The 25369-nt window shown below is 52.2% G+C and overlaps 9 protein-coding genes across 9 annotated transcripts; 3 read left to right on the forward strand and 6 right to left on the reverse strand.

Moving 5' to 3' along the window:
* Positions 1–131: 131 nt before the first annotated feature.
* On the forward strand, positions 132–1257 carry STEHIDRAFT_80204 (uncharacterized protein). The gene is made up of 5 exons (XM_007304619.1): positions 132–192; positions 255–313; positions 391–488; positions 558–657; positions 722–1257. Exons 1-5 carry the CDS (start codon positions 165–167, stop codon positions 1196–1198), a joined length of 762 nt encoding a protein of 253 aa, XP_007304681.1. The 5' UTR covers positions 132–164; the 3' UTR covers positions 1199–1257.
* Positions 1258–1451: 194 nt separating this feature from the next.
* STEHIDRAFT_157558 (uncharacterized protein) lies at positions 1452–1857 on the reverse strand (the record flags this gene model as incomplete). The annotated part of the gene is made up of 2 exons (XM_007304856.1): positions 1452–1625; positions 1708–1857. 2 exons carry the CDS (start codon positions 1855–1857, stop codon positions 1452–1454), a joined length of 324 nt encoding a protein of 107 aa, XP_007304918.1.
* A 942-nt stretch (positions 1858–2799) lies between these two features.
* Shmco3 (L-ascorbate oxidase) lies at positions 2800–5715 on the forward strand. Its single transcript, XM_007304857.1, has 10 exons — positions 2800–3062; positions 3136–3190; positions 3243–3316; positions 3381–3415; positions 3481–3792; positions 3864–4417; positions 4478–4685; positions 4781–4897; positions 5044–5266; positions 5342–5715. Exons 1-10 carry the CDS (start codon positions 2821–2823, stop codon positions 5439–5441), a joined length of 1920 nt encoding a protein of 639 aa, XP_007304919.1. The 5' UTR covers positions 2800–2820; the 3' UTR covers positions 5442–5715.
* A 246-nt stretch (positions 5716–5961) lies between these two features.
* On the reverse strand, positions 5962–6727 carry STEHIDRAFT_169045 (acyl-CoA N-acyltransferase; the record flags this gene model as incomplete). Its single annotated transcript, XM_007304858.1, has 3 exons — positions 5962–6160; positions 6219–6338; positions 6417–6727. 3 exons carry the CDS (start codon positions 6725–6727, stop codon positions 6043–6045), a joined length of 549 nt encoding a protein of 182 aa, XP_007304920.1. The 3' UTR covers positions 5962–6042.
* Positions 6728–7282: 555 nt separating this feature from the next.
* STEHIDRAFT_169046 (uncharacterized protein) lies at positions 7283–8581 on the reverse strand (the record flags this gene model as incomplete). Its single annotated transcript, XM_007304859.1, has 1 exon — positions 7283–8581. One exon carries the CDS (start codon positions 8579–8581, stop codon positions 7283–7285), a length of 1299 nt encoding a protein of 432 aa, XP_007304921.1.
* Positions 8582–8820: 239 nt separating this feature from the next.
* STEHIDRAFT_98374 (SSrecog-domain-containing protein) lies at positions 8821–11408 on the reverse strand. The gene is made up of 8 exons (XM_007304860.1): positions 11350–11408; positions 11088–11263; positions 10914–11019; positions 10321–10838; positions 10160–10263; positions 9984–10106; positions 9486–9922; positions 8821–9406 (listed from the first exon to the last, which is right to left on the reverse strand). Exons 1-8 carry the CDS (start codon positions 11399–11401, stop codon positions 8985–8987), a joined length of 1938 nt encoding a protein of 645 aa, XP_007304922.1. The 5' UTR covers positions 11402–11408; the 3' UTR covers positions 8821–8984.
* Positions 11409–12363: 955 nt separating this feature from the next.
* Positions 12364–15068, forward strand: STEHIDRAFT_139826 (uncharacterized protein; the record flags this gene model as incomplete). Its single annotated transcript, XM_007304861.1, has 2 exons — positions 12364–14913; positions 15009–15068. 2 exons carry the CDS (start codon positions 12364–12366, stop codon positions 15066–15068), a joined length of 2610 nt encoding a protein of 869 aa, XP_007304923.1.
* A 2937-nt stretch (positions 15069–18005) lies between these two features.
* STEHIDRAFT_98377 (PP2C-domain-containing protein) lies at positions 18006–20910 on the reverse strand. The gene is made up of 10 exons (XM_007304862.1): positions 20754–20910; positions 20636–20657; positions 20436–20513; positions 20202–20291; positions 20000–20131; positions 19866–19942; positions 19718–19802; positions 19598–19654; positions 19351–19500; positions 18006–19290 (listed from the first exon to the last, which is right to left on the reverse strand). The coding sequence occupies exons 1-10, from the start codon at positions 20754–20756 to the stop codon at positions 18326–18328; spliced, it is 1659 nt and encodes a 552-aa protein (XP_007304924.1). The 5' UTR covers positions 20757–20910; the 3' UTR covers positions 18006–18325.
* A 263-nt stretch (positions 20911–21173) lies between these two features.
* Positions 21174–23578, reverse strand: STEHIDRAFT_147575 (uncharacterized protein). The gene is made up of 2 exons (XM_007304863.1): positions 22639–23578; positions 21174–22521 (listed from the first exon to the last, which is right to left on the reverse strand). Exons 1-2 carry the CDS (start codon positions 23333–23335, stop codon positions 21245–21247), a joined length of 1974 nt encoding a protein of 657 aa, XP_007304925.1. The 5' UTR covers positions 23336–23578; the 3' UTR covers positions 21174–21244.
* Positions 23579–25369: the final 1791 nt, after the last annotated feature.

Raw genomic sequence — 25369 nt, forward strand, 5'->3', positions numbered from 1 at the left:
TGGGGGAGAGGAAAGGAGGCGTAGTGGTGAAGTGTAGTGCAAGAAGATTTTTGGTCCCGAAAAGGGAATACGCTTTGAAGAAATTGAAGACCGCCACAGTTCTTTCGCGACTTCACTTTTCCTCCTCCTCTCGGTCCCCTTCCCTCCTCCCTCTATTTGCCAACATGCCTAAATCAAAAAGACAAAAGCTCGGTATGTCTGTTCTTTGCTTCTGATGTGTTGATCATCGCTTGCTCATTCTCTTCGTCTCGCAGTTTCGTTGACCAAGGTCGCTAAAAAGACCAAGGAGCAGAAGGGCGCACAACTCACTGCCGTGCGTCTCCCACGTTCTACAATTTTTTGTCGCTTCACACAGAGAAACTAACAACTTCGTATATGTGGGAAAAGTAGATTCAGGAAAACCTGGAGAAATGGAAGTACTGCTGGCTCTTCGAAGTTGGTAACATGCGCAATGCGCACCTCAAAACTGTCCGGAATTTATGGAAGGAGTACGTCCCGTCAAAATTTGACCGAACGTCCTGTTGCTCATATCCAAGCCTCTCTTCGCTGTGCTATAGCTCTGCACGAATGTATTTTGGTCGAGGAGCGTTGATGGCGAAAGCTTTGGGCACAACACCAGAAGACGAGCATCGGCCAGGGATCTCTCAGCTCACACCAGTCCGTCTGACCTATTTCTCCTTCAATCTTCACGTCTGACCATCTTATCCGCCATCTCATATAGCAAATAAAAGGCCAAGTCGGCCTCTTCTTCACCGACACCGAACCGGACGAAGTGATTGAATGGTTCAAAGACTTCCGCCAACCTGATTTCGCCCGCGCAGGCAACCGCGCTTCACGCACTGTCATTCTTCCTGCCGGCCCCGTCATGCAACACCACTCAGACCCACCGGAGCCGTTCCCCCACAACGAGGAGCCCCAGTTGCGGAAGCTCGGACTGACGACGGTGATGAAAAAAGGCGTACCGACAATCGATACGCCACACAAGCTCTGCGAGAAGGGCAAGGTGCTGACGCCGGAGCAGGCACAGTTGCTCAAGTTAACGGGCGAGAAGATGATCGAGTTCCGGGTGGGGCTGAAGGCGAGATGGACCGCGGAGACGGGGAAGGTTGTGCAGATTGAGGACCCGGCTTTTGAAGTCGGGGATGCGGTGGCCGGTGGGGATGGGGATGAGGACGATGAGGAGGTCATGAGCGAGTAGTTTCCCATTTCTTCTCTCCGTGTATTTTCAGCCTTTGCTTGTCCATCTTTTCCATCCGCAGCTGGTTGACGTCTTGATTCATGCTAATGGTGATGTGGTGGCGCTTGAAGACCAACCGTAAAGTGGGCCACATCTACACAGTCACGATTGTCCGTCAAGCAGAAGGCGAAAGCGACTATTATACAATGCTGCTGTCCGGATGATACGATGCTAACTTCAAAGTGAACTTCTATCCTTCCAACCAATAACGTCTTCAAGCATCGAGGGGGTCGTCAGGGTTGAGCATCTTCGTCTGACGATCCATCACCTTCTCCCTTCCAATCTCCTCGTGGCCCAATACTCCCTCCTGCAAGGGCTCACGCTCTTGAACGCCTTCCTTCAAACCGCGAGGGTGAGCTTCCTCAGGCTGGATTGGCCTCTCGACGTTCTGTGGCACCAAGGTTAAGATGTTACGGTGGCCCAGCCAAACACCAAGACAGACAACAACTATGGGCGGTGTCAATACTCACCCTTGGTGGATCCCTCAGGTATTCGTCATTTATGTCGTGGTCCGTGACTGGTGGGCGACCAACGACCTGTTCAGTCTTCTTGAATGCTCTGTTCTCGTCCTCGGCGGGGTGGCTGGAAGCCTTGTGGGTGGAAGCGGTGTAGGAGGACATGGTAATGTTTAGATGGATAAAAGTGATGGGTTTCTACAGAGTTGATGGGTACGTTGTATAGATCGTTGGGCTTTGCAAAGCTTTATAGGAAGAGACTATATACTGACCGAGAAACGTTTTGCGTCATAGGTTGCATAAGGTGATGTCAGAATATAATTCTGTGAACCACTCGCTCACTTCCGTGCGCCACAACGCCCATCTTCCGAGTGCTCCAACACTCCATCGTTCCAACACATAAGTAATGCTGACTTCCCGGCTTTCGTGCCACCCACGGCTCGTGAGGAACATCGACGACATCAAGCTTCAAGAATCGTGCACCAAGTCGGCCTTTGTAAGTCATTCGTTTTCTGTAAACTGTGTAGCTCAGAATCCAGCTGCGTTTACTTTTTATCCTTCCGGCCAACTTACGCAGGTGTGTAACATCCAGGAGCAACGTCGGTGTCTTGGTCGTTCAGTCTGGCGAGATTATTGTACTTCATTATATAATCACCGCAAAAAGACTCATCTCCGGGAGCCGCCGAGGGCGGTAGCCGAGGTCGGGGAGACGGCGCCAAGCAGTTCCGGTCAATCTGTTCCGTCATGCTCTCAGACAGCTTCAACTCACTGCAAGCTGTTTTCTTCTCTGGTCAAAAGAAGTGTTGCCCGATCCTACTAGCTTCGTGTGTTAGCTATCGTCAGTACTGCCGGACAAGGTCGGATTCGAGTATGCAGCTTTGCTTTAACGCTATGTTGTCAGATCATGCACGGGCGACCCGCTTGAGTGAAACCATCAACTCTTCATCGACATCAAGCGGCTAGTCGCTTCTCGACCACCATTTCAGCCAAGAACCCTCCTTTTTTTCAATTCAATCAACGGTCATACGTATTGAGCCTCCACAGCCATCCCGATTCCTTTATATCTCCCTCATCCTGGCCTGAGAAAAGATCTGCATACCGCCTCTACCCAGAGGGCAGACCCTCATCATGGTCTCTTCATTCCTTTTGTTGCTCCCTATCTTACTCGCATCACATCTAGTCCAGGCATGGCAGCCAGACTATGTTCTTCGCATCTCTAATGACACCATCGCCGCAGATTGTACTGCCCGGAAATCCACGGTCATCAATGGAACCTCTCCCGGACCAGAGATCAGAGTGAAGGAGGGCGACCATGTGTGGATCAGGGTGTACAATGATATGGAGGAGAGCAATACGACGTTGCATTGGCAGTACGTTCTTCCTTTGGTTTGGTTTCTGGTGGAGAATATTCGTCTGAGGCAATTTTGCGGGGTGGGCTTTTAGTGGGATAAGTCAGTACATGTCTCCGTTCGCGGATGGAACGCCGGCGACCAGTCAGGTAGAATCGAAATCAGTTTGACGGATGAGATATCGTCTGACGGCAGTTACAGTGGCCTATCGCGCCCAACACCTTCTTTGACTATGAGTTCATGCTCGAGAAGGGAAGTGCAGGAACTTATATGTAGTACGTCCGTCTTTAACGATATCCATAAAAAATCCTCCAAACCGATATCTAATTCACCGTCCAGTCATACTCACGTCGGATTCCAAATCGTCACTGCGTGTTCGTCCAATTTTCTTTCTGGACTTCATGGGAAGCATATCTCACCATTTCGTATTATTGCACAGATGGGGCTTTCATCGTTGAAGACGACCCCGATTGTGGGCCACCTTACGACTATGATTCCGACTTTACCCTCCTTTTCGGCGACTTCTACCACGCATCGGACTATAACATCTCCGCTGGCCTAGCCGGTGCTCCATTTACATTCCCGGGCGATCCCCAGGCCCTCACCGTCAACGGAAATGCGTTCGGCTCATGCAATAACAGCACAAGTCATGGAAATTGTGTCGAGGGATGTCATACGGAGGTGATTACCGTCGAGCCAGATACAACGTACAGAGTGAGGGCGATCGGGATTACGGCATTGTCGTTTTTGTGTAAGTCCTCGACCTCCGGTGATTTGTTTAGGGCTGTGCCCTCCTGACACCTTCTGTGCTCCCATAAATAGACATGGCTATCGAAGACCACGACTCTTTCGAACTCATTGAAGTCGACAGTGGATACGTCAATGCACACAACATTTCCCATCTCGAACTCAACTCCGGCCAACGCTACTCCTTCCTCCTCCACACCAAATCCGTCAAAGAACTTGAGGCGCTCAATAAAACCATGTTCTGGGCGAATCTCGAGACGAGATGGCGGCCGACTAGGGATCACGGCGCTTTCATCTTGCAGTATCAGCTTCCCAACACATCTATCTCCGCGTCTGCGTCGATTTCACTCGGCGCCATCGCCGTCAACGCGGATGTAGACGTCGGCACGGCCAATGCGTCTTTGCCCACAGAAGCCTATTCTCCGATCCCGCAACTCAACAAGACGGTTCCTCTGCCCGACGAGTCTCCCTTCTGGGTGATTCCTGAGCTGAGCCCGTTGGATGAGGAGGATGTTCCGCCGAGTGATGAGACTGTGTCTAGGAAGATTTTCGTATCGATGCAGCAGCTCAATGCGACTATCGGTGCGAATAAGTCACTCAGTGTGTGGTGGGTAGTCGATAAATACAAGGTTCGTATCCGCTGTAGTTTGTGTTCTCTCGCGCATCACTGACTTTTCCTAATTTCGCAGTATTCCGAGAACGAGCCAGATACTCCCTACCTCGTTCAAGCATACACGTCTCCAGACTCGCTTAACATAAGTTATGCTGCTGCTGCTGCTAACGGAGGGTTCGATAACGAGACCGAGACGATCCCTATCAAGTTGAACGAGACAGTTGATATCGTGCTTTTGAACTTGGCGAGTGGATATGGGAGTCTGGGCCCGCACCCATGGCATAGTACGTATCCATCTTCCGAGCATTTACCTTTCCATATTGACTGGTCTGTAAAATCGATGCGAGCATTACTGACTACTGTCTCTTGCGCTCTATAGTCCACGGGAAGCATCCGTATCTCATGGCACAAGGTTTGGGGAACTTCTCGGATGAGGCGTATGCGGCGGCCAGGAAAAACATGACCGGAAAGCCTTTCAAGCGGGACACCAACATTAGTACGTCGCACTTTGACTCATATACGCACATACGCGCCATATCCCAACTTCTCAAACCCCACGACATCATACTCTTGGGGTCCTGTTTGGCAGCGTATTGCGTTGGCGATGGTCTAACTAATAACCCTCCTTCGTCTTCCACGCAGTCTACCCTGGCCCACTCGGCGCAGACTATCAAACCAACTACACTGCTGTCGCACCCGGCTCAAACGGAGGTTGGATGGTCTACCGGATGACCGCCGACGTCGCGGGAGCTTTCCTCTTACATTGTCACCTGCAGCCACACGCGATTATGGGTATGGCCACAGTGCTGTTGATTGGCATGGACGAGTTGCCGGCTCTGCCAAACGGGTTCCTTATGGAGTATGCGTGAGTATCACTCTCACTTCCTGGGATCCCTGCGAGGAAACTCTTCGTGTCACTTATTGGAGCCTTCTCCTCTAGGACGTACAATGTGACACCGAGCGAGACTCCGAACAGTTTCTTCGACATTTATTCTAGCCGGAACATGCACGACGTCCTGGCTGCCAACATTACTTTCTAGGACACGGACCCTCCGGCATAATCGATTTCGCCCTTGGACTCTAACTACCACTATCTTTAACTCACCCTCGTTTCGACCAGGACTATTGATTCCTAATTTTGATTATTAGCATTGCGGTTGGAATAGCTTGGGAATAATGGTGCCTACCTGCTCTACGGACATTCTAGCTTCTATTTATTCGCTTGGTGACAGCTCTACTCACTGTTTTCGTACACGGTCTTTTCGGAAGTATAGCATAATACCACTTCTTTCTCTCTTCCACAAGGGACTCACAACCATAAAAAGCGAGTGATCGTGATTGTGATGGATAGGAAGGTAAGATGTCTGACTCATGTCGAAACCGGTTGATATCAGGACGCCTGGGGCACAACATTCACCAGTGCTCCACAATTCGACTTGTTTTTCTCCGACTGTCCATCGTCCACGTAGGATCCGAGTTCTATCCAACTTGGTGCGCTCTCTGCGCGAGGATATTCTGATGCGCCTCTCATATTGGTCGGTTGATGAACAACAAGGAGCACAGTTCAGAAAATTCATACAGTGTGGCGACCATGGTACGTACAGCGCCACATGCTCATGTAGGTGGACTCATTTCCTGAATCTACTGAAGAGGGTGCTGAGTCCAGTACTCCTCATCCAGGATAGCCATAGTTATCACATCCTCCCATTTTCCCAGCCTCCACAACGCTTTTCGTCTGACACCCTCCTGGAGAAACCCGCTTCTCGGACAGTCAGTCTGTCATACCGGCCTAGTCATTCAAACGAAGATACACATACCACTTCTTGTATACCGCCACCGCTCTCGAGTTCGAGGAGAAAACGTCAAGTGAGATTCTGTGCAAGCCCAGTGTTTTGAATCCCATCTGGACCATCCATTCGACGGCCTCTGTTCCGAACCTACGATGCGCTGAGCACGGATACACTTGCAGGCAGCCAAGCCAGAAGACAGCAACATGCATCAAATTGCTAACGTACCCGTTTCCCCAGAATTCTTTTCGCAATGCCAACCCCACCGTCGCATCCCTGTTCTTCTCTCCCAAGCCTTCGTATCTCAGCCCACACTGCCCCACAAACCTTTCCGTTTCCTTGTCCACAATGACACAGAACAGCAGGTTGGAGGTCCACTGTTCGAGCATGTCTTTGAATGACTCTGGACGAGGAATGACGTAGTGGTCGTTCGCGCTTAGTTGGATTCCGGGATCGTTGAAGAGGTCATAGAGGATGTCGAGATCTGATTTGCGGAAACCGCGATAGCGAAGGCGAGCGGATTCAAAGAGGGTTGTCATCGTGTGGTCCGAAGTAAGGTGACAGTTAAGTGACGGGTAAAGAGATGGTGGGAATATGCTGAACCTGGTATATATACGTTCATATCCATGTAAGCGTCTATGTTGATTGACTCATTGATCTGCCGGCTCCGCTGACTGGCTTGCTAAAACTCTACGTTGTGATGGTTTCTTAGACTCGAGAGTATTTTTAGCGTTGCTATGATCAATGCGTCTCGTAGTGAGGACCGTCGTAGACAATATTCTGAATTGCAACGTACTTGCCTCCAAACTCGGTGCACCTCGACTTGTTCCTTTGTTGACGCTCAAAAACACGAACGCAGCCGACAAAGTCACTTCCTCTAGATCATCTCACGGTTCCACACAAGCGCAGACCACACCTGGCTGAAGCTCTGCTAGTAAGATGAAGCCTCTCGAAAGGTGTTCAGTGGAGGACACATAGAAAGTCAACCGAGCAAAGTAGATGATAAGATGAAGCATGTGGAGTACTTGTAGATCATATCGTAAATCTCTCACTGGAACATAAATCCTCCTGAATCTCTTCTTTCATTCCTGAACTCAGTCAAAACCGATGCCTCCGGCTCCCCAATCATCATCCGACCGTCTCGGCGCGCCCGGGTCATCCAGCCACTCCTCTCCTACCCTTCGCAACAGATAGCAATAACAGCCAAACTCCTCCAACGAAGACATCAAGCTTCCCAAAAGCATCGCGTCCTTCAAACCGGTACGCAACAGCGTCGCGCTCCCCGGGTATTCACGACGTACGGGACCGAATCTCACTCTTTTACTCTTCTGAAGGTCCACGACCATGAGACGCAGGTTCTGGGGAAGTGTGGCTGGTTTGGCGGTGAACAACTCGCGTTTCAGTGGCTCACGTGTGAAGGGAGCTTGAAGCAAAGCGGACCCCGGCTTGTCCTCTCGAACGTAGTCCTGTCCCACTCGAAGGTATCGAAGCGCTGGTGTCAAAGGAAGGACCTGATTGACCGTCCAAGGGATAGGCGATCCCCACGAGATGGGTACATCTGAAAGATCGAGGCTGACCAAGTTCCTTCCACAACCTCGCAAAGCATTCAGCTCGGACCTCTGGAGTTCATCGGTGATTGTGATGTGTCGCTGACCCCTGAGATTTGTGGGACTATAATGTCTGAGACATAGATGTGTGAGGTTTTTCATTTGGCCAAGGAGCATCAGAGGGCGGGGATGAAGACTGGTTGCGAACATAGTGATTCTTTCCAATACGATCTGAGGGACCGTTGCGGATGCCTTGCCCTCAGGGCTAATCGTTCCATCATTGATCCACCGGGCATGCCACTCGCGCAGCTGGGGATGGGACTGGAGAAACGCGAGAAAGTCGGGAGTGATATGAGCCCAACTTATGGCAGAGAAGGCGCGCAGCGAAGGGCTAGCGTAGAACAATGCTTTGTCGAGCTCGTCGTCGGGTCTCAAGATCCAAATCTTTAAGCGGGCGAGGTTGGGGAGAACGCTCAATAAAGATCCAAGACTCTCTAAGATAGAGCCCTTCGAGTTAAAGCGCCTTCTGTCCATGAAATGGTTCCCCAATTCGAGGGATTTGACAAGTGAGCCGAATACAGGGGGACAGTTGACGACGGTGGCTCGGAAACGTTCGTAAGATGCATCAGACAGGACATACGTGTCTTGGACTTCTTCTTGACTTTGTGGTGGTTCGCCGGGGGTGCGTCCTCTGTAATGGATAGTTACGTGACGATAGAGAGCCGGTCTAGTAATGGTGAGGAAGTGTTTGGAGGTGAGACAGAGAGATGCGAGGGTCTCGGGTGTGCAGTGACCGCAGATCAAACTTTGAAGTTCGACAGGAAGGTCAGGCAAGCTTTTCATCATGGCAGTTAGCGAGGAGTAAATCGCGAGAAAGGATGCTAGATGAACAGAGGTTTGTCAGTTCCAAAATTGGTGGGAAAAGGTGACAACACGAACGTCTCGTCCAATGGCCACTTGGACGTTACAAGGAAAGAGATGAATTGATGACACCTCGATTTGTTCTTTTGTTGGCATCTAAAGTTTAAACTCAGCTGATAAAGAAACACAGCCACACACCTGGCAGAAGTTCTGCCAGTACGATGGCGCTTCTCAGGAGGTGTTCAATGGAGACTACATAGAAAGCTGGCCAAGATGGCAAGACAAAAGATAATACATCGTAGATGGTCAAAGGTGACAAAAGGAGTACTTGAACATAATGCGCAACAAAGAGAGGTGGATCAACATCGACAAGCCAGAAACACGCCACTCAACCGTCCGTCTTCAGCTTCTTCTTCTTTGGCTCCTCCTCCTCTCCGGCTCGCACCTTTGGCTTAGCTGCAGGCTTCGGCTTCGGTTTGGCTTTTGGCTTAGGCTTATCCTCGTCTACGTCCATCGCATCGTCCTCACCATCGCTGTCCTGCTTCTTGGCCTTCGGCTTAGGCTTGGGCTTCGCTGCAGCTTTCTTCGGTTTATCCTCCTCCTCATCGTCTTCGTCGTCGGAACCCTTCTTCTTCGCTGGGGCCTTCTTCTTGGTAGGCGCACCCTCCTTAGCCTTGCCTTTGCCTTTGCCCTTCGGCTTCGTAAGCTGACGGTCCCCGCTGGCATCGGAAGCGGTACCTCCGCCATCAGAGTCGGAGTCAGTGTCGGTGGGGGAACCTGCGTCAGTTGAAGAAGCCTCGAAGTCTTCATCTAATGGGAGTTACAGTCAGCAAAACCACGCACAGCATCATTTGAGGCAATATCGGCGAAGGCAAGACATAACACGTACCATCTTCACTGTCGCTATCGTCGTCCCCGGTCCTCCTCACGTTCGGCTGCTCCCTTTCATCGCTCGCCACACTCTGCATCTCCTCGTCCGAATCGTCGTCCGCACCAGCCATCAGTAGATCGCCGTCCGGCATCATCTCATTCTTCACCCTGACTTTCTTCTCCTTTAAGAACGCGTCCACGGGCTCGTGCTCCTCCTTGTTCAGTGACGTGAAGGTATACTCTGGGCCTGATTTGGTCACGATCTTGAGATCGAAAGTTCGTGCGGCAGAGGCACCCAAGCCAGCGCCACCGACACGGGAGAAGACGGCTTGGTGGACGTCGGAGAGTTCGACAAGAACGGGTTGTTTGGAGACGAAGAATATGGATTTTTCCAGGAGGAAGAGGTCGCCTTGAACGGCTTTGAGGTTGGCTTTGATACCCGGGTGGCCCGTGCGACTAGTGAAAGGTGGAGAATATGTCAGTCGACCGTAAAAGATGGGAGTGTCAAAGAAATCACCTCTGGAAACTTCCTGTGCTAGTGATCTTCTTGCCTGAGAGAGCACGAAATACACTTGAAACGACTTCGAAGGTGGGATCTTCATAATCCTTTTTGAGCCGGTCGTGCTTAGCAATCTCCTCGCTGAACGATAGTTAGCAAGCCGCATTGAAAGGCACGAAGAGGATTATACTCACTCAGTCATGTTCAATTCAGCCGTGATCTCCTCTTCCCTACTGAACTGCATGACCAGGTATTGATACCGCGTCTGGCCTTGTCGGATGGGAGTAAGCAAGCTCAACTGTGATTCGAAGATATCAGTCTGGTTGTGATAGGAGTAGCGACTGAAAAGACGCACAATGAATAGCACGTGGAGATCATCCTTGGGCAACAAGAACAATTTCGAGATGCTAGTGTAGACGATTTTGTAGTCATATGTTTTTCCTCTGAGCCTGAGGAAGTCGGGGAACATGTCGACATCGTATCGCCCACGAGGAGTCAATACCAACACCTCTTCGAAGCTCAAGATCTTCTCTCCCGTCGCCAGCTCACTTCCAGCTTTCTCTTTGATGGCGTCATGGAACACCTGCGCCGCACTGACCTCCTCACCATCCTCGTCTTCAGCGTCACTCTTCTGCGAGCCCGCGTCGGACCCAGTACGCTGGCGGGTGCTGGTCGTGCCGGGTACAAAGAAACGAATCTCAACCATTTCATCGGGGGCACTTTTTGACGGTTTTTTGGACGATGAAGCTTCGCCGGCAGATGAGGCAAACTCGAGCGAGACTTCTGTGCGACCAGCAATGTTGGAGTTTGCTACATGCTGGAGTTGGAGCTCGAAGGCAGTCTTGTTCGAGACGAGGAAGGCAAGGTCTTCACCTACGAAGTGGCGCAAGTGGGTCACAAAGAGTCAGAAGACAGGCGCCCAGGCGAACTGCGTTGACAAGGGCATACCTCTGAAATCAGTGATACCCCAATTCCAACCCTTGAAGAGAACTTCCTGCTGCTCAAGAGTTACGCCGAAGTGCTGCTTCAGCAAACTCGCCACTTTGTCATGATCCTATCAATCACGATAAACGAGCAGAATCATGTCAGCTACATCGCAGCCACGACAATTATCGCACGCACCTCACGTCCAAACCCATCAAACGTCTCTTTCCGCCTGTCTTTCAGGCCCACTCGCAGTTGAAAGCCGCGAGCGACGCGTAGCCATTGCGCCCATTTGATGTCTTTCGAGGCGATTGCGATGACAGCGTCTGACTCCTCAGCTCTCCACGCCATTCCGCTAGCCGCGACGCGGAATTCTGCCAAAATTTGAGGGGTACGCTAGTCAATCACTGGACGCTGATCTCGGCAAGAAACACAGCTAAGCAAAAGAATTGCGACGTACTGCCCACTAACGGTGAGAGCCCATGAAATATACGGTCAAATTGGGTCGTCATGACAAGACGAAAGCAAAGACTGAGGGACAATGACGAGGAGAGAGTTAGAGTGGACTGCAAGACGCGCCGAACATTTGAGGCGCCGGGACGCGTCGAGCGGAGCTTGATTTGATTTACCACGTCAGACGCCACTGTGGCACCAAATCCTTTCAACTTGTCTTCAACCAGCTTCAACCCCCCTCCCGGGTCCATATTCCGACGGGCTCGAGCTCACTCAAGACTCTACTCAAGACCTACTTGACTGCACTTTGGACCGTCGATAATCCGTCCTTAGAAGTACTGGCAGCTTGCATGAAGTACTTGGCCAGGCTTGGAGCCTGAGACCTCAATTTTCGAGAGTCAGGCCTCACGAATAGTCCGCTTGGATAATGTGCGCTTATTCCGAGCGCATATCTTTTTTGTTATATATGCTTGTGTACTCAAGAGGATAGTACAAGTAACAGTCGGCTCGAATGCTGTGCTTTGTCTATCATCTCACAGTTGTCAGGTAAGCTCGCCCCATTGACTGATATCTCTCACTCGTTTGTGTGGACAATTACTAAATGTTACTTGGGAGGCGCTACAAGATACTAGATTCGACTCTAGCCGTACCGTATCGTCTCTCACGGACTAGCCCGCCCATCAGTATGACGGCGCTGGCAGTGCCGTCTGCCTCTCGCAGTATGCATACGGACCAAAATCGCTTTTGCAGCGAGCTATCACAAAGCATCTTTCTAGTCAGATTTTTTGCTACTGCGAGTGCCTTCCTTTTTCATACCCAGCGAACGCTCCCTAGAGTCAATGCCTGTGAGCCATGATTCACATTGTCATGTGCGTTGTAGCTCAAGCTTTAGACCGTCCCCAGAGTGACTCACTTATCCTCATTGGATGGAATGATATGGGAACTCAGGTACGCAGCATGCCAATCGAGACTTTCTGAAATTTAACCGTGCTGTTTATCACTTTCTCGCTTTCCACTTCCAATGCTTTCTGCACTCGAATCTTCCTCGCCGCGGAAACAGGACTGCATTTGCGGCCCAACTCAAAGGATTGCGCTAGAGACTCCCGCAAACAACCTGGACATATGGGGAAAGCGCTTCAAGTACGACCAGTTCAACCAGATCGATATTCCCTATTATCGAGCACTTCTGGCCTCTTTCGACATATCTTCTGCTCAACATTATCCTCGCCACGTTTACCTCAGTTTCCTTGCATATGCCCTACAATTCCACTTCGAGGAGCTTGGTCAGATCAACGACCTTTCCGAGGCCATCGTATACCATCGGGAGGTCCTGTCATCACTGCCTTCCAATCATCCGGCTGTGCTCCCGACTTTGAAGGGTCTTTCGGTGGCCTTGCATCAACGGTTTCGACTTCTCGGCATAAGAAAGGATTTCGAGGAAGCCATCACATACCAGCTTAAAAATTCTACTCCGGATCGGTCGTGTCGCTGTGGGCGACCCATGTCTCACAAACCACTTCACCGTCACGGATCAGCGATGAATCTCACAGTCATACCTTCCAACCGTCGAATCAAACGTTTGTCTCTCACAGACAGCCCGTGCTGCCCAGAATCCCACCAAGGATACATCCCGCTCTTATCGCAAGATGAGCATCACCGACTCGACGATGTCATCGCGTCTCTTCGCCAGGATCTGGAACGTCTTCCTGGGAACATAGACCGCTCACCCCCCGTCAACGAACTCGGGTTCATTCTCAGAACCCGGTTCGAGAAGACTGGCCGCGTAGATGATCTTGACGAGTCCGTTGCTTGCCATCAAGAGGCCCTGTTCCTCCGACCGGTAGGTGACGCAAGGCGTTCGATGACGCTCGTCGACCTTGCACAGGCGGTGGCCGTCCGCTTCGAACTGCACAAGGAAACGGAAGATCTTCACACATCCCTTCACTTTTTCGAGGAAGCCGTCTACGACTTGTTTGGTTCTCCGAAAGTGGCTTTCCGAGCCGCGCAAGACTGGGCATCCTATGCACACCGGTACCGTCATCCGAGTGCATTGACTGCCTATCTGAAGGCTCTCATCCTTCTTGATCGGTGCTCAATCATGTATCCGACATTGGATTTGCAGCAGAAGTCGATCAGCCCACACAACTTGTCCTCCTTGGCTGTGGACGCTGCATCTGCCGCTATCGGAGACGGGGATCTCAGAAAGGCAGTCGAGTTTTTAGAGCAAGGAAGGGCCTTACTCTGGTCAAGGATGCGAGGATACAGACATCCAATCGAACGTCTCCGCCCAGTGCATCGTGCACTTGCAGATCGCTTCGAAAACATATGCCGCGAGCTCGAGATTATTGCGACCTCCTTTGAGCGACCAGAGGTTGATGTGCCGGTCAGGGGTCATCGAGTGTCTATGGGTCGAGACAATTCCTTCGAGTTTGTGTGTACTCGCTATCGCGAGCTGTTAGGAGTATTCGACGCCGTCATTGGCGAAATACGACACATCGATGGTTATTCGGATTTCATGCGCCCCAAGTCTTTTAGTCGTCTCCAACAAGCCGCTGTCGAGGGACCCGTCGTCATTCTCAACCTCTCTGTACATCGGTCCGACGCCCTCATCCTTCCCGACGCGAATTCAGAGCCAGTCGTAGTGCCTCTCTCGTCATCTCCAAAATTTCCTCGTTATATTAGCCAATTATCATCCCTCTTGTACACTCTGACGACGAAAAGGTCCGACGAAGCGCGCGCAGAGGGAGTCAAATCTATTCTCAAACGACTTTGGGCACTCGTCGTACAACCTATTGCCACACGACTCTCAGATCTAGGCGTCCCACGAGGGGCCCGTATATGGTGGTGTCCCACTGGAGCATTATGTTCCCTTCCTGTCCATGCAGCTCAGCCCTTCGATAATGAAAGGACAGGACTCCACGACCTTTACACATCTTCTTATACACCGACTCTGTCATCGCTAATCACGTCCAGAACCTCACTTCGGTCGTCGCGCTCTGATGCTCCGTGCCTCCTCGCCGTGGGACAAGTCGACGATTCCCTCCCTCGTGTTCAAGAGGAGCTGAAGGCAGTCCAAACTTCAGCAGCATTCGTCCGTCAACGGATAGGCAAGGATGCCACTGCCGACAACGTCGCTTTAGCTCTCCGTGACTACCCATGGCTTCACCTAGCCTGCCACGGCCATCTCGATCCCCAGTCCTTCGCCTCTTCCTTCAAACTTCATGACAGCACGCGCCTCCGAGTCATCGACATCATCAAGGCTCGCCTCCCCAATGCCGAGTTCGCTTTTCTGTCTGCTTGCCACAGCGCGGCGGTAGATAGCAGAGGTAGTCCAGACGAAGTGCTTCATCTCGCAGCTGCGATGCAGTTCAGTGGCTTCAAGAGTGTTGTTGGGACGCTCTGGGGTATGGCTGACGACGATGGTCCAAGACTGGCTGAAGCGTTCTATGGTTATTTGTTCCGCTATGGCGATCCGAGTAAGGTTGATTTCAGAGATTCTGCGACGGCCCTTCGCGTGGCGACAAAGGCGCTCCGGAGGGCCAAGGTCCCTATCGATAGATGGGTCAATTTTGTACATATTGGAGCGTAATTGTGTGTGTATCATGATTTTGGCATGTAACTTCGAGGGCTTTTTTTCTGCGTGACTGTTTTCACGGCTTGTCGTAGAATTATTACCACTCGACTGCACGTCAGAACCTAGTCAAGATCCAGCAGTCACCTGAATAGTCTTCGGGTATCACAAACGCGATCCACCAGGGGCTTTGTTCCGTCGCGCTGTCGTCACAATCGACTACTTATGTAGAGCGACATCTGAAATGGGATTGTGCGCTACCCGGCCACAAGAACAAGTAACAAGCAAATACCGACTAGGACCTATATAGTTCCGTTCTATTCGTCACATATCACCCTTCCAAATACAAAAAACGCCGGTGTATTATTCTCTTAAAAAACATCGTGACCGTTGGTATGGTAGATATCTGACAGTTTGATGGTGGGGGCGGGAGCGTACAACAATTGAGTAGCATACGGGACAGTCGAAGCACGTCGTGATTGGAAGTATCTGTGGGGAAGACTACCGTCAACATGATTCAACCGGGTCAGATGAGACCGAGTCTGTACTTACCTTCGAGATTCGTTAGCATCCATTCCTACTAGGTCAAAGTTCGCAAACAAGATGTTTCGCAATGCCCTCAAACAATGGGACGTGTTCCTCGGGGAGCAGACCTCCGCTCCACTCAAGGGTCTGAATATCTCGAGTTTCTGCTAGGCGACGAAGTCCGCTTGCGAGTTCCTGGAGGAGGTCCCGAACCCTGGCCTCCTCGCCTGGCCATCCGGCATGGGCGGCTCTGTCTTGGACAAGGAGCTCCCGCGAGAGAGTCGAAGCGAAATGGATGCTGGCCAGATGGGGAAGGAGAACGGGGTTGGAAGCTGTCGCCGATATCATATCTGGACAATGAAGAGTGTCGGTGAAAAATAATCTCTTTGCCTGTCCAAAGTGACTCAAGACTTCGGTAAGGACAGGTTCATCAATACTGATTTCAGTACTGCCCAAGTTCCGTGAATGTTTATCAGGGTTATCCCAATGTAGATCGTGTATCTGATCGAAGGGTATGATCGAGGAGACCGCTCGGAAGATTTCGAGTAGTTTCTGGGCTTGGTGTGTTGCGGCGGGATCTGGCGCTTGGGGCAGCATTCCTAGCTCGTCTAGAGGTGGAGAAGGAAGCCAAAACTCAAGCGCAATACGTGGCCGGCCAAGGTCTTCCATGGCAGAACTATGGGCAGGGAGGGTATGGTCCCAGCATCGAAGCTGCAAGGTGCAGTCATAGCTGTTGACGAGTGTGATCTCAGAAGTCCTCAGTGGTGAGAGGGGGAGGGTCGGATGCAGGAGCCTTGCGATGTTCCCTGAGAGTCCAGCGTCAACGTCGTCCTCGCGAAGGAACGCCGTATACCGTACGGTGGCATTACGAGGAATGATGAGGTGCGCCGTAAGCGAAGAAATCTCTATCAGAACCCCAGACAAATACAAGGACGAGAGTCTCGGGAGCTGCACTAGAGAGTGGTCATGTTCGTGATGGACGAGATACGGCGAGTCCTTGAGTGGAGATTCGATACGGAGTGACGGGAAGGTGATGGACAGATTCTCGAGTTGTTGCATTTCTTGCAGTGCATTTAGTACGGCTTGAAGAGGAATTCTTGAGTCCATATCGGCACCATTCATATAATGCACATCCAATGTCAAACTGACAAGCTGATGAAGAATCGGTGACGTCCACAGAGCCGAGTCGTACGAGAAAATGCCGGCCAAGCTCAAGTGTTTCAAGGCCGGTGCACATCTGCCCAGCAGTTCAGAGGGAATGTGCATTACACCGGGACAAGAAGGGTGGTGAGATCCAAGTATCTCAAGGGTCTCAAGATTAGGCGCTGGCCGCACCAACACCTCATCCCAGAGCGTTGCTACCGATGCGTCCTCGCATGGGGGGGCCAAGTATAGCCATTTCGGTTGGATTTCATGGAATAGGCGGGAAGCCAGGAAGTTCATGCCGATGTTAGGACTATCTTTGGGCAGTAACAATCCGCGATACATGCGACGGACGGAATGTTGTTGGGGCTCCATGATGATGAGAGGCGTGCCCCTGGAGCGTATAAGCATCTCGTGCATCCATGATGTGTTCCCGATCCACAGAATGGTCCATAGAGCAGAGTGTTCGAGTGCGACATCGCGCCATCGTTGACAGACATGAGATGCAGTAATGAGGGTCCGCGTTCCAGAGGTGATCGCTCTTTCGTCACGGCGGCGATGCAGTGTGTCAAGAGGTTGGGGCTCGAGCACCGGGAGAAGGAAGCGAAATATGTACCCAAGAATTTCGGATGGAAATTGGTTGATGGAGAGCAGTGCATTTCGGCGTGCACCGATCTCTTGTATGTAGGCCTGCGCGAAGGCGAGCTCGTCATCGCAGGCTTTGATCTTGAGTCGGACGTCGCCTTCGACGTCTTCGACGTCTTCGAGAGTTTCGGGGATTCTTGATTTTTTAAGTTGGTCCCAGAATGCTCCGCTGTCAAGATGGGGATCAGGGAATGAGTTCAGGTAATCATACGGCAAGGTTACAGATGCAAAATATTACCGTGACATGGGGATCGACAGTTCCGCCATCAAGTATTATGGACTGAAGTGGAACTGGCAACGTTTGGGGAGGAGAGGTCAGTGGTGGGTTGAAAGGTATTGACAATAATACATACAATATAGAGCAAAGAATATCTGACAAGTAGAGTGGAGAGATGCTGAAGAACGTCGTGGACGAGGTTGGGCAAGAGGTTGGGACAAGGTCAAGGGCCGTTGCGAGTTGCCTTTTGTTCCCCGTCGGTGTCCCGGGGGATGCCGAGCGGAGCTTCGTTTCGGAGCGCCTTGGCCCTTGTGCCAACTTGTGGCGCCGAATTATTTTCTCGTTTACTTACATAAAAACATGCTGGACGAGGTCAACTGTTTATTCACGGTTGTCTTCAGGCCGTGCGGGTTAGTTGATGCCTACTCTGATCTGTTCCTTGAGTCAAGGATGTACCCTGCGCAGAACTCTCATGCAAAGAATGATTTGCTTTTTTCCTGTCCATGCACCCAGCACAAAGAAAAAAGAATACTAAATACAACTGGTATGGATGTTGTGCAACAAGATTATTTGAACACCCCATGTAGATAGATAAAAAAAGTCACACACACATTGTAAGTATTCTGTACTTGAGAAGACACGGCAACACCAGGCGAACAGAGATAGTCGAGACGGAGACACGGAGACAATCGGGAGGATAAAAGGGGGGAGAGGTGGGTAAAGATGGCAGGCAGCCCAGAATCGTTGTGACAAGCGCAGAGAATGAGATGAGCCAGAGAAAAAGATGAGAAAGAGGAGGAAGGTGAGAATGAACCAGAACACAGAAACAAACAGCACATATGTGTATACAGTACGCGTACGAGCGTCCAAAGAACTACAAACTTACACCACCATCGGGTCCTCGCTCTTATCCATGAGCCCATCCGCCTTCACGGCGTCACTGGCCTCATCCCCCCCAGGCTGCGACTTGAGCTGCGCCGGATTCGCATCCCCATTCGCGACAGAATGCGGCGGTGGGGGTGCCTCGCCCTCTCGGGACGGCTGTGTCGATGTCGACGACGAAGGCGACGCGGCGCTTTTTTCCGCGCGATCCTTCTCAGCGTCCGAGAGGTCGATGACGCTGTCGAAGGGTTCCTTGAGAGCCTCTTCATCATCCGCGTCGTCGATCCTGACATCCCCATCGGAGTCCTTCTCTTCCTCCCCTTTCTCCAACTCGTCCAGCTGCTCCTTCAAGCTCTTGGAACCCTCGGGCGACTCATCGCGGCCGGATCCAATAGGTTGCCCGAACAGTGTACGGCCCCCCTCCGAGGCCGTATCCTCGTCCATATCATCCCCGCTATCGTCCTCATCACTGTCGTCCTGCTCGAACATCAAGGTTCCCGCATCGCTAAGGATACTCGAGCCAGGGTGGAACGAGATCCCACCGGTGCTGCCCAATACTCTCTGCAGACCACTGAACGCAGACGGCCCACCGAGCATGCTCCCATTCAACGCGTTCGCCGGACCACCATCCTTGTCTCTCTCCGCCTGAGCATCCCTTCTGGCCCTGAACGTGAGCAGACGGGTCGTCGTGTAGATCTGGGGCATTTCCCTCGGCGTCCTGTACCCAACGTTCTTGTCGACGCGGTCCCTGATCATGTCGTACCACTGCGGCTTGGTCATTCCATTGAGGAAAGCAACGATCATGACGGTCATGTTGTCGCAGCCAATGCCGGCGCCGGAGGTGGTGTCGGGTGCGAGACAGAGCTCGCAGATGTTCTCACAGATTTCGGGGAGGTCCTTGCCTTCGTAGATCTGGAGACGAACGACGTCGATGACTTGTTGTGAGCTCAAGCAGTCCCAGATACCTGCAATGATCATGTGAGAACGAGTGGCTCAGTTGCTTGTCAAGAGAATAAAGGGCTTACCATCGCAAGCGAGCACGAGGAACTCGTCGTCGTCTGTGATATCGTGTGCGATGACGTCAGGATCTGCTGTTATGATTTGCTTCTCGGGTGTGATAGAGTAGTTCTTCTTGTACTCAAAGTCGCCCAGAGCCCTAGCAAGAGCCAAGTTGCCTGTACGCAAATGAAACAAAAACGGAGTGAAACGGAAAGAAGGCGATCTTCAACATATGCACCAGACCATTCAGGAAGGGCTTATCGGAGCACTCACCATTGACACGGCCGAACTCGATGTATCCACCAGCGGCCATAATCCTGCTTCGTTCGGCTGGAAGGAGATGAAGCCAATCAGTTTAACAATTAATGTGTAAAGCATTCGAGTTGTGCTCACTGTCGTTCTGAGGCTTATGGTCGTAGCTCAATGGCTTGGCCTGTCCTTTGACACCAAGGACGATTCGTGAATCGCCTGCATTTGCCTGACAAGAGCATGTCAAAATCGAATCATCTGGGTAACACACAGGAAACGGAAGAGTACTTACAACATAGATCTTCTTGTCCTTCGTGATCAAGGCGGCCACAGCCGTGCACCCCGAAGGATCTCTCGTATAGGATGGATCTATTGACGCCGATCATGACCAAACCCCTCTCAATCTCCAAAGGGAAGGGGGCTTACCAGCGAGCATATCCTCATCCGTGCCCAAGAACGCTCTCTTCAGCGCCTGATCATACTTGTTCTCCTTGTACGACTCTTCTTGTACCAAACGTTTGTGCACGTTTACACCGGCGAATCGTGCAGTGGATCCTCCTGAAAGGCGTGAAGAGATGCATTGAGCGATGCTGCTAGGAGCAAGCGTGTGGCGAGAGGGTAGACGTACCACCATGACCATCGTAAACAGCGAAGAAGGTGTTACTCTCCTCTGCTTCCTCATCTAATCGCAGGACAGTCGTGTGTGCGTCCTCCATGGCTACATCCCACAGTCAGCAAACCAGGTAACACACCGCACCAAACATCACGACCAGAACGGTGAGTGGAGTACATGAAATGGAAATTGAAAACTTCCCGAGTCCAAAAGCGAACGGACGCTAAAGATAAACAAAACGAGACTCACAGATTCGCCACCCCTGCATCTCCGAGACAGCATAGCTATACCGTTCATCTCCTCCCGTCTCCGTATGCTTATCCGTCGCTGGTGAATATGAAGTAATTTAGAACGAGGGAACGGGCGGGACGAAGAAGGCGGAACCGTCATGATCTTGCTCCTCTTCAAAGATTCAAGCGCGAAGGTTCCCCTCCTGATGGAGCACGTACCTGGACTCGAGAGAGTTTGACCCTACGCGAACGAGATCAAGCGACCAAGAGAACGCACAGGAAGCGAGAGATGAGGCTCCTTGATTCAAAGCGAGGAAAAAATAGGGATAGGACGCACCATGACTCGTTACCGCAAATAGAGAATTCCTGAGTATTGAACCTGAAGGTGTTGGGATCCGGCGCTGAAATATTCCGATTCGTGCGAAGGAGATGGGGAAGAAACGGATAATCGGTGGAAATCACGAAGGACGAGGGCGGTGGATGAGAACAGTCGCGTGCAGAGGAAGAGCTGAGCGGAATGGGACTTGGCTGACTGCTTTTTGGAGCAGTTCAGACCGCGCCCCGCGTAAATTTCGTTGGCTTTTTCCGAGTATCCGGCGTGTCCTTGCCCCCTGCCACAGGAACTCGTCACCGCCCCGCTTTCATTATACTTCATGCTCAACATTCAACGATCATCCGTGACCAATTATTATTTACGCAGATAAAACAATTTACATAGGCAATCGTGCTGCGTGGATGTCATTTTCACGTTCGAGGCCATTTCGTCAGCATAACTTAAAATCATAGATACTCTACACCCAACTACAGATTACAAGACACAGATACATTTCATCCACCTTTCCTACCAATATTTGTCTCCCCATTCCTAAAATTCCCCGAGGAAAGTCTCTCCCTAGCCCTTTCCAAAGGCCGTGAACCATCAGCACTCCCAGCATCTTCTACACCCTTCTTCCCCGGTGCCCTGCTCACGCTCCGCCCTCTAGCAACACCCGTACTCGCATTTGTACTGTGATCTTCGAAAGATACCTTCCTCGCCCTCGACTTACTCCTCCCTCTCGACTTGTCCTCCTCTTTCCCCTTTCCCTTCCCTTTCCCATTCTCCCTGCCCCTCTGATCCCTCCCCCCATTTGATACCCTCGACACAGGCGGACTCCTCGGTATCGGTGAGCTATCCATCATATCCTCATCAAGCTCCGGCTCAGGCGACGACGGAGGAAGCGTCGCTTGCGAAGAAGAAGCATGCACGCTCTCGGGCCAACGATGACCGTGGTCACGGCTTGCGCTACTGGTGAGACCGTGATTGTGGCCGAGGTTACGAGGCGTTCGGTACGTAGACGTAGCTCTGGTTGTGGTAGACGAAGATGCAGATGCTATAGAGGAAGTGGAGATAGAGCCCGACATTGAAGCCGAGGATGAAGCAGGAGGATCTGTAATCGAAGAGCCGGAGCCGTAGCTGCGCCCTCGCTGAGGGGTGGCCGAGTGCATCTGCTGATGTGGATATTGAACAGGGGGGTTCACAGGTGTCTGCGGCTGCCCTTGTCCCTGTCCTTGTTGATACGCAGGCCAAGCCGTCGGAGTGAACTGTCCTGGGCCTTGTCCCAATCCATTTGGGAAAGGCAAAGGTGGCACAGAACCCCACCGCTCCTGCTGGTCAGGTCCGCCAGGTCCACCGCCGCCATTCTGAATGATATACGAAAGCGACTGCATCGCCTGAGCGAGGAAATATTGTGCTTGTGAGATATCGATCGGTTGGTTGCCCATGTGTATCATGTTTGGATTCGGATTCGTGTCCGCGTTCGGTGTGGCGGGCCCGTCGACATGCACAGGAGGTTGGTGATGATTCGACGCTTGTTGCTGTGGATGCGGATGTGAGCGTACTTGGTGTACATCATAATCGTCGTAATCATGGTCGTAATCGTTGTCATCGTCCTCCTGTGCGTGCAGCGATGGTTGGTCTGGCGGCCTGGGAGGCGACCTGGAAGAACTCGGACTCCTCGGCCTCACAGACTTGGCCCTCGACCGTGACCTGGCCGTCGACTTCGACACGGACGCATCTTTTGCTTTGCCTTTGCCTTTATCAGGGACCTGAGATCGTCCGCGCCCATCTAACCAAATCGCCACAAATAAAAATCACAAAAGAAACTGCGTGAATATTCCATCCAGCGTGATACACACCAAAAACGGAAGCCAAGGAAGAGTGTCCGAAGAATCTGCACACCCACCTAGCTTGTCCACAGCCACGCCATCCTCCGGCGACTCTGACGGCCCCAGCCCGGGCATCGACGCTGACGAGACTCGTTTCCGCTTCCGTCCAGCAGCAGCAGAAAGCGAAATCTTCGACGACGGTGCAGGTGCAGGTTTAGAAGACGCGCCACGCACAGGGCTCCCTTTCCTCGACATAGATCCGGACACGAACGATGCCAACGGCGGACCATCTGAAGAAGATCCCTGTCCATCGTCGTCTTCGTCTTCGTCGTCGTTGTCTGAGCCCAATAACCGTAACCGGGAATGAGACTGAGACCGAGACTGAGCAAGTCGGGTAGAGGGAGTGCGTTGGCGTGGTGTGCTTTTGGCATTAGCGCTGGTGTTGGGTTGAGCTTTGCCCTTGCCTTTGTCCGAAGCCGGTATCGCAGGTGTAGACGTAGATGCACTCGGGTGAGACGGCCCTTTCGATTTCGGTCTCCCTCGAGGGCGCGAAGGCGCGGGCGCAGGTACGTCCGACGATGTATCCTTATCCTTATCCTTCTCCTTGCCTTTCCATTTGTCTCTGAACCCACCATCCCGCCCAGCCAGCGAACTCGACGCCGCAGGGACAGTAATTCTAGAGGTATTCGAGCCCGAACCGGACGGTGTGGCGTGACGAGCCTGCATTTGCAGTTGTGGCCCCGGCGTCGCAGTCGCCCTCGACGGCGCACGCATAATCACGACTTCCGCTAAATTCCGCTTGGGAGCAGGAGTAGGTGCCGGTGTACAAGAAACCGTCGAATGTGGACGTGCGGGCGTCGGTTTCGCAGGTTGATGGTTTTTGGGATATGAAGCGGAAGCGGAAGAGGCAGAGGGAGTGGAGGCAGGAAAGTCGTTGAAATCGATAGAAGGGATAGGTTTGGACGCGCTGGAGCTGGATGACGCAGCAGGAGCATTTGCATGCTTATATGCAGGACGTGGCTTAGGACGGGGATTGGGATCTGGAGTCGGTGAGAAGACGGATGGCGTGCGGCTCACGACCGAAGACGAGGACTGAGGAGGCGTTTGTAGTTGCGATTGCGATGGTCTCTCGCGGGCGGAGAACCGGGCGGGGATGGATGGGACGGCGAACTGTATGGAAGGGGCTGGAGAGGGAGATGGGGGGTGTTGTGGTGTGGGGGAGTAACGAGTTGTAGGGGGAGGGGAAGGAGTGGGTGAGTCGAAGATTTCGATAACTTCGTCCCCTAGAGATTGTGCTGGGTGGGAAGATGGATGGTGTGGTCGAGGTGGTGGAGATGGTGGTGCGGAGGAAGGTGAGGGAGAACGGGAGTATGAAGGAGATGGGTCGGGGTCGAGGTCAGGGTCGGGTTCAGCTTCAGGGGAAGATGATTTCGCTATACGATATACAGCATTGTGCTCGTCGAAGTCCCATGTCCCCAGCTCATCCTCTGAAGAGTCCTCGTCGTCCTCGTCGCCTTCGTCATTATTGTCTTCGTGCAAAATCCGACGGACAGACCCATCTGAACGAGATGCGTCGCTCTCTTCCTCCTCTTCCTGGGCAAGGGCGTTGAACTTGCCCTTGCCCAAACGTGAATGCGAGATATACGGCCCGTCAGGTTTCCCTCCGTCAATCTCAAGCGCGACATCAGAACGCTCTTCGTCCGGGATGACCTGCCTTGCCCTCACTACCTTTGACCCAACATCCGCCTCCGTCTCCCACTCCTCATCGCTGAATTCTTCATCCAAACCCATCTCCTGCCTCTCCCTCTCCAACCTCAGAAACTCCTTCAAATCATCCTGATCCTCCGGCCCCAGTGCTCTCTTCTTCTTTAACAACGCCTTCCTCTCTTTCTCCAAGAAATCCTTCGACCTCTGAATCTCCGCCTCGACCTCGTCGATCTCATCCGGCCCCTCCCCTTCCCCTTCGGTCACCGCACCGCCACCATCACTACTCGCATCATCCGCCTGGGCCGCCTTTGAGAGAAAGCCAAAGGAGTAGTCCGAGTTGATGGAGCGTAGAACACCGCGATCCTTGATGACCTTACCGGTAGCAAAGTCGATGATATCGTCCTCGTCGAGAGGACGCGCGTAGCGCTCCGCGAGTTGATTCCATACGTTAAGAACGCGCATGGTGGATTCGTGCCGGGCCTTCTGAAAGTCTATCTTGCTGATCTCGTCGGGCTCATTTCTCGATGCTGATGCAGAAGCTGAGTGAGAGTGGGACGTAGATGCAGATGGTTCAGCATTAAAAGGAGATGAGGCATGATGAAGAGGACTGGATGGGGTGCGTGTCAGACGAGCTCGTTTGGATGGCGAAGGCTGCTCCCGGTCCGAATCTGCTGGTGGATAGTTTGTCGCGCGCGAAAGAGAGCGAGAAGGGGGTGTGGGAGATGCAGATGGGGTTATGAGCGAGAGCGTGGGTGGCCTCAGCTTTTCTGTTGGGTGGTTGTGAGCGTCCATAGAGCCCGACGTCGCGGGCGACAGAGTGGAGAGACGCGAGCGAGACGCGTCGAACGGCGAGTGCCACACGTCACGTGCATTCATTGTCTTTTGCTTCCCCTTTCTGCTTCCGGCTCTCCAGATTTACGCTTTGCTCGACGCCATCGACGCCATCGACGTCGGTAACGAGGTGCAGATCAATGTCAACGTCTTGATCATCGGCTGCCCCAATCGAGTGATACATATTATTTGCAGCTGAACACTCACCAAACAAGGACGGTCTTTGTCCGTATCGGGCGGTTGTTGTCTTGTGCTTCTTATTGTCCTTTG

Source organism: Stereum hirsutum, assembly GCF_000264905.1.
Source record: "Stereum hirsutum FP-91666 SS1 unplaced genomic scaffold STEHIscaffold_8, whole genome shotgun sequence".
Taxonomy (NCBI): domain Eukaryota; kingdom Fungi; phylum Basidiomycota; class Agaricomycetes; order Russulales; family Stereaceae; genus Stereum; species Stereum hirsutum.

Bases quoted from the DNA above. Each gene is read 5' to 3' on its own strand.
- STEHIDRAFT_147575 (XM_007304863.1), bottom strand. From the start codon at position 23,335: ATGCGTGCGCCGTCGAGGGCGACTGCGACGCCGGGGCCACAACTGCAA. The intron at 22,522-22,638 runs GTGGGTGTGCAG...CGATTTGGTTAG, and splicing joins CGTGGCTGTGGACAAGCTAG to ATGGGCGCGGACGATCTCAG.
- STEHIDRAFT_80204 (XM_007304619.1), top strand. From the start codon at position 165: ATGCCTAAATCAAAAAGACAAAAGCTCG. The intron at 314-390 runs GTGCGTCTCCCA...TGGGAAAAGTAG, and splicing joins AGGGCGCACAACTCACTGCC to ATTCAGGAAAACCTGGAGAA. The intron at 658-721 runs GTCCGTCTGACC...CATCTCATATAG, and splicing joins GGATCTCTCAGCTCACACCA to CAAATAAAAGGCCAAGTCGG.
- STEHIDRAFT_98377 (XM_007304862.1), bottom strand. The intron at 20,132-20,201 runs GTACGTCTACCC...CACGCCTTTCAG, and splicing joins TGTTTACGATGGTCATGGTG to GAGGATCCACTGCACGATTC. The intron at 19,291-19,350 runs GTAAGCCCTTTA...TGATCATTGCAG, and splicing joins CCTCGTGCTCGCTTGCGATG to GTATCTGGGACTGCTTGAGC.
- STEHIDRAFT_98374 (XM_007304860.1), bottom strand. From the start codon at position 11,401: ATGACGACCCAATTTGACCGTATATTTCATGGGCTCTCACCGTTAGTG. The intron at 11,264-11,349 runs GTACGTCGCAAT...AAATTTTGGCAG, and splicing joins GCTCTCACCGTTAGTGGGCA to AATTCCGCGTCGCGGCTAGC. The intron at 10,264-10,320 runs GTGCGTCTTTTC...TTCGAATCACAG, and splicing joins ATCTCCACGTGCTATTCATT to TTGAGCTTGCTTACTCCCAT.
- Shmco3 (XM_007304857.1), top strand. From the start codon at position 2,821: ATGGTCTCTTCATTCCTTTTGTTGCTCCCTATCTTACTCGCATCACAT. The intron at 3,317-3,380 runs GTACGTCCGTCT...TTCACCGTCCAG, and splicing joins AGTGCAGGAACTTATATGTA to TCATACTCACGTCGGATTCC. The intron at 3,793-3,863 runs GTAAGTCCTCGA...TCCCATAAATAG, and splicing joins TACGGCATTGTCGTTTTTGT to ACATGGCTATCGAAGACCAC.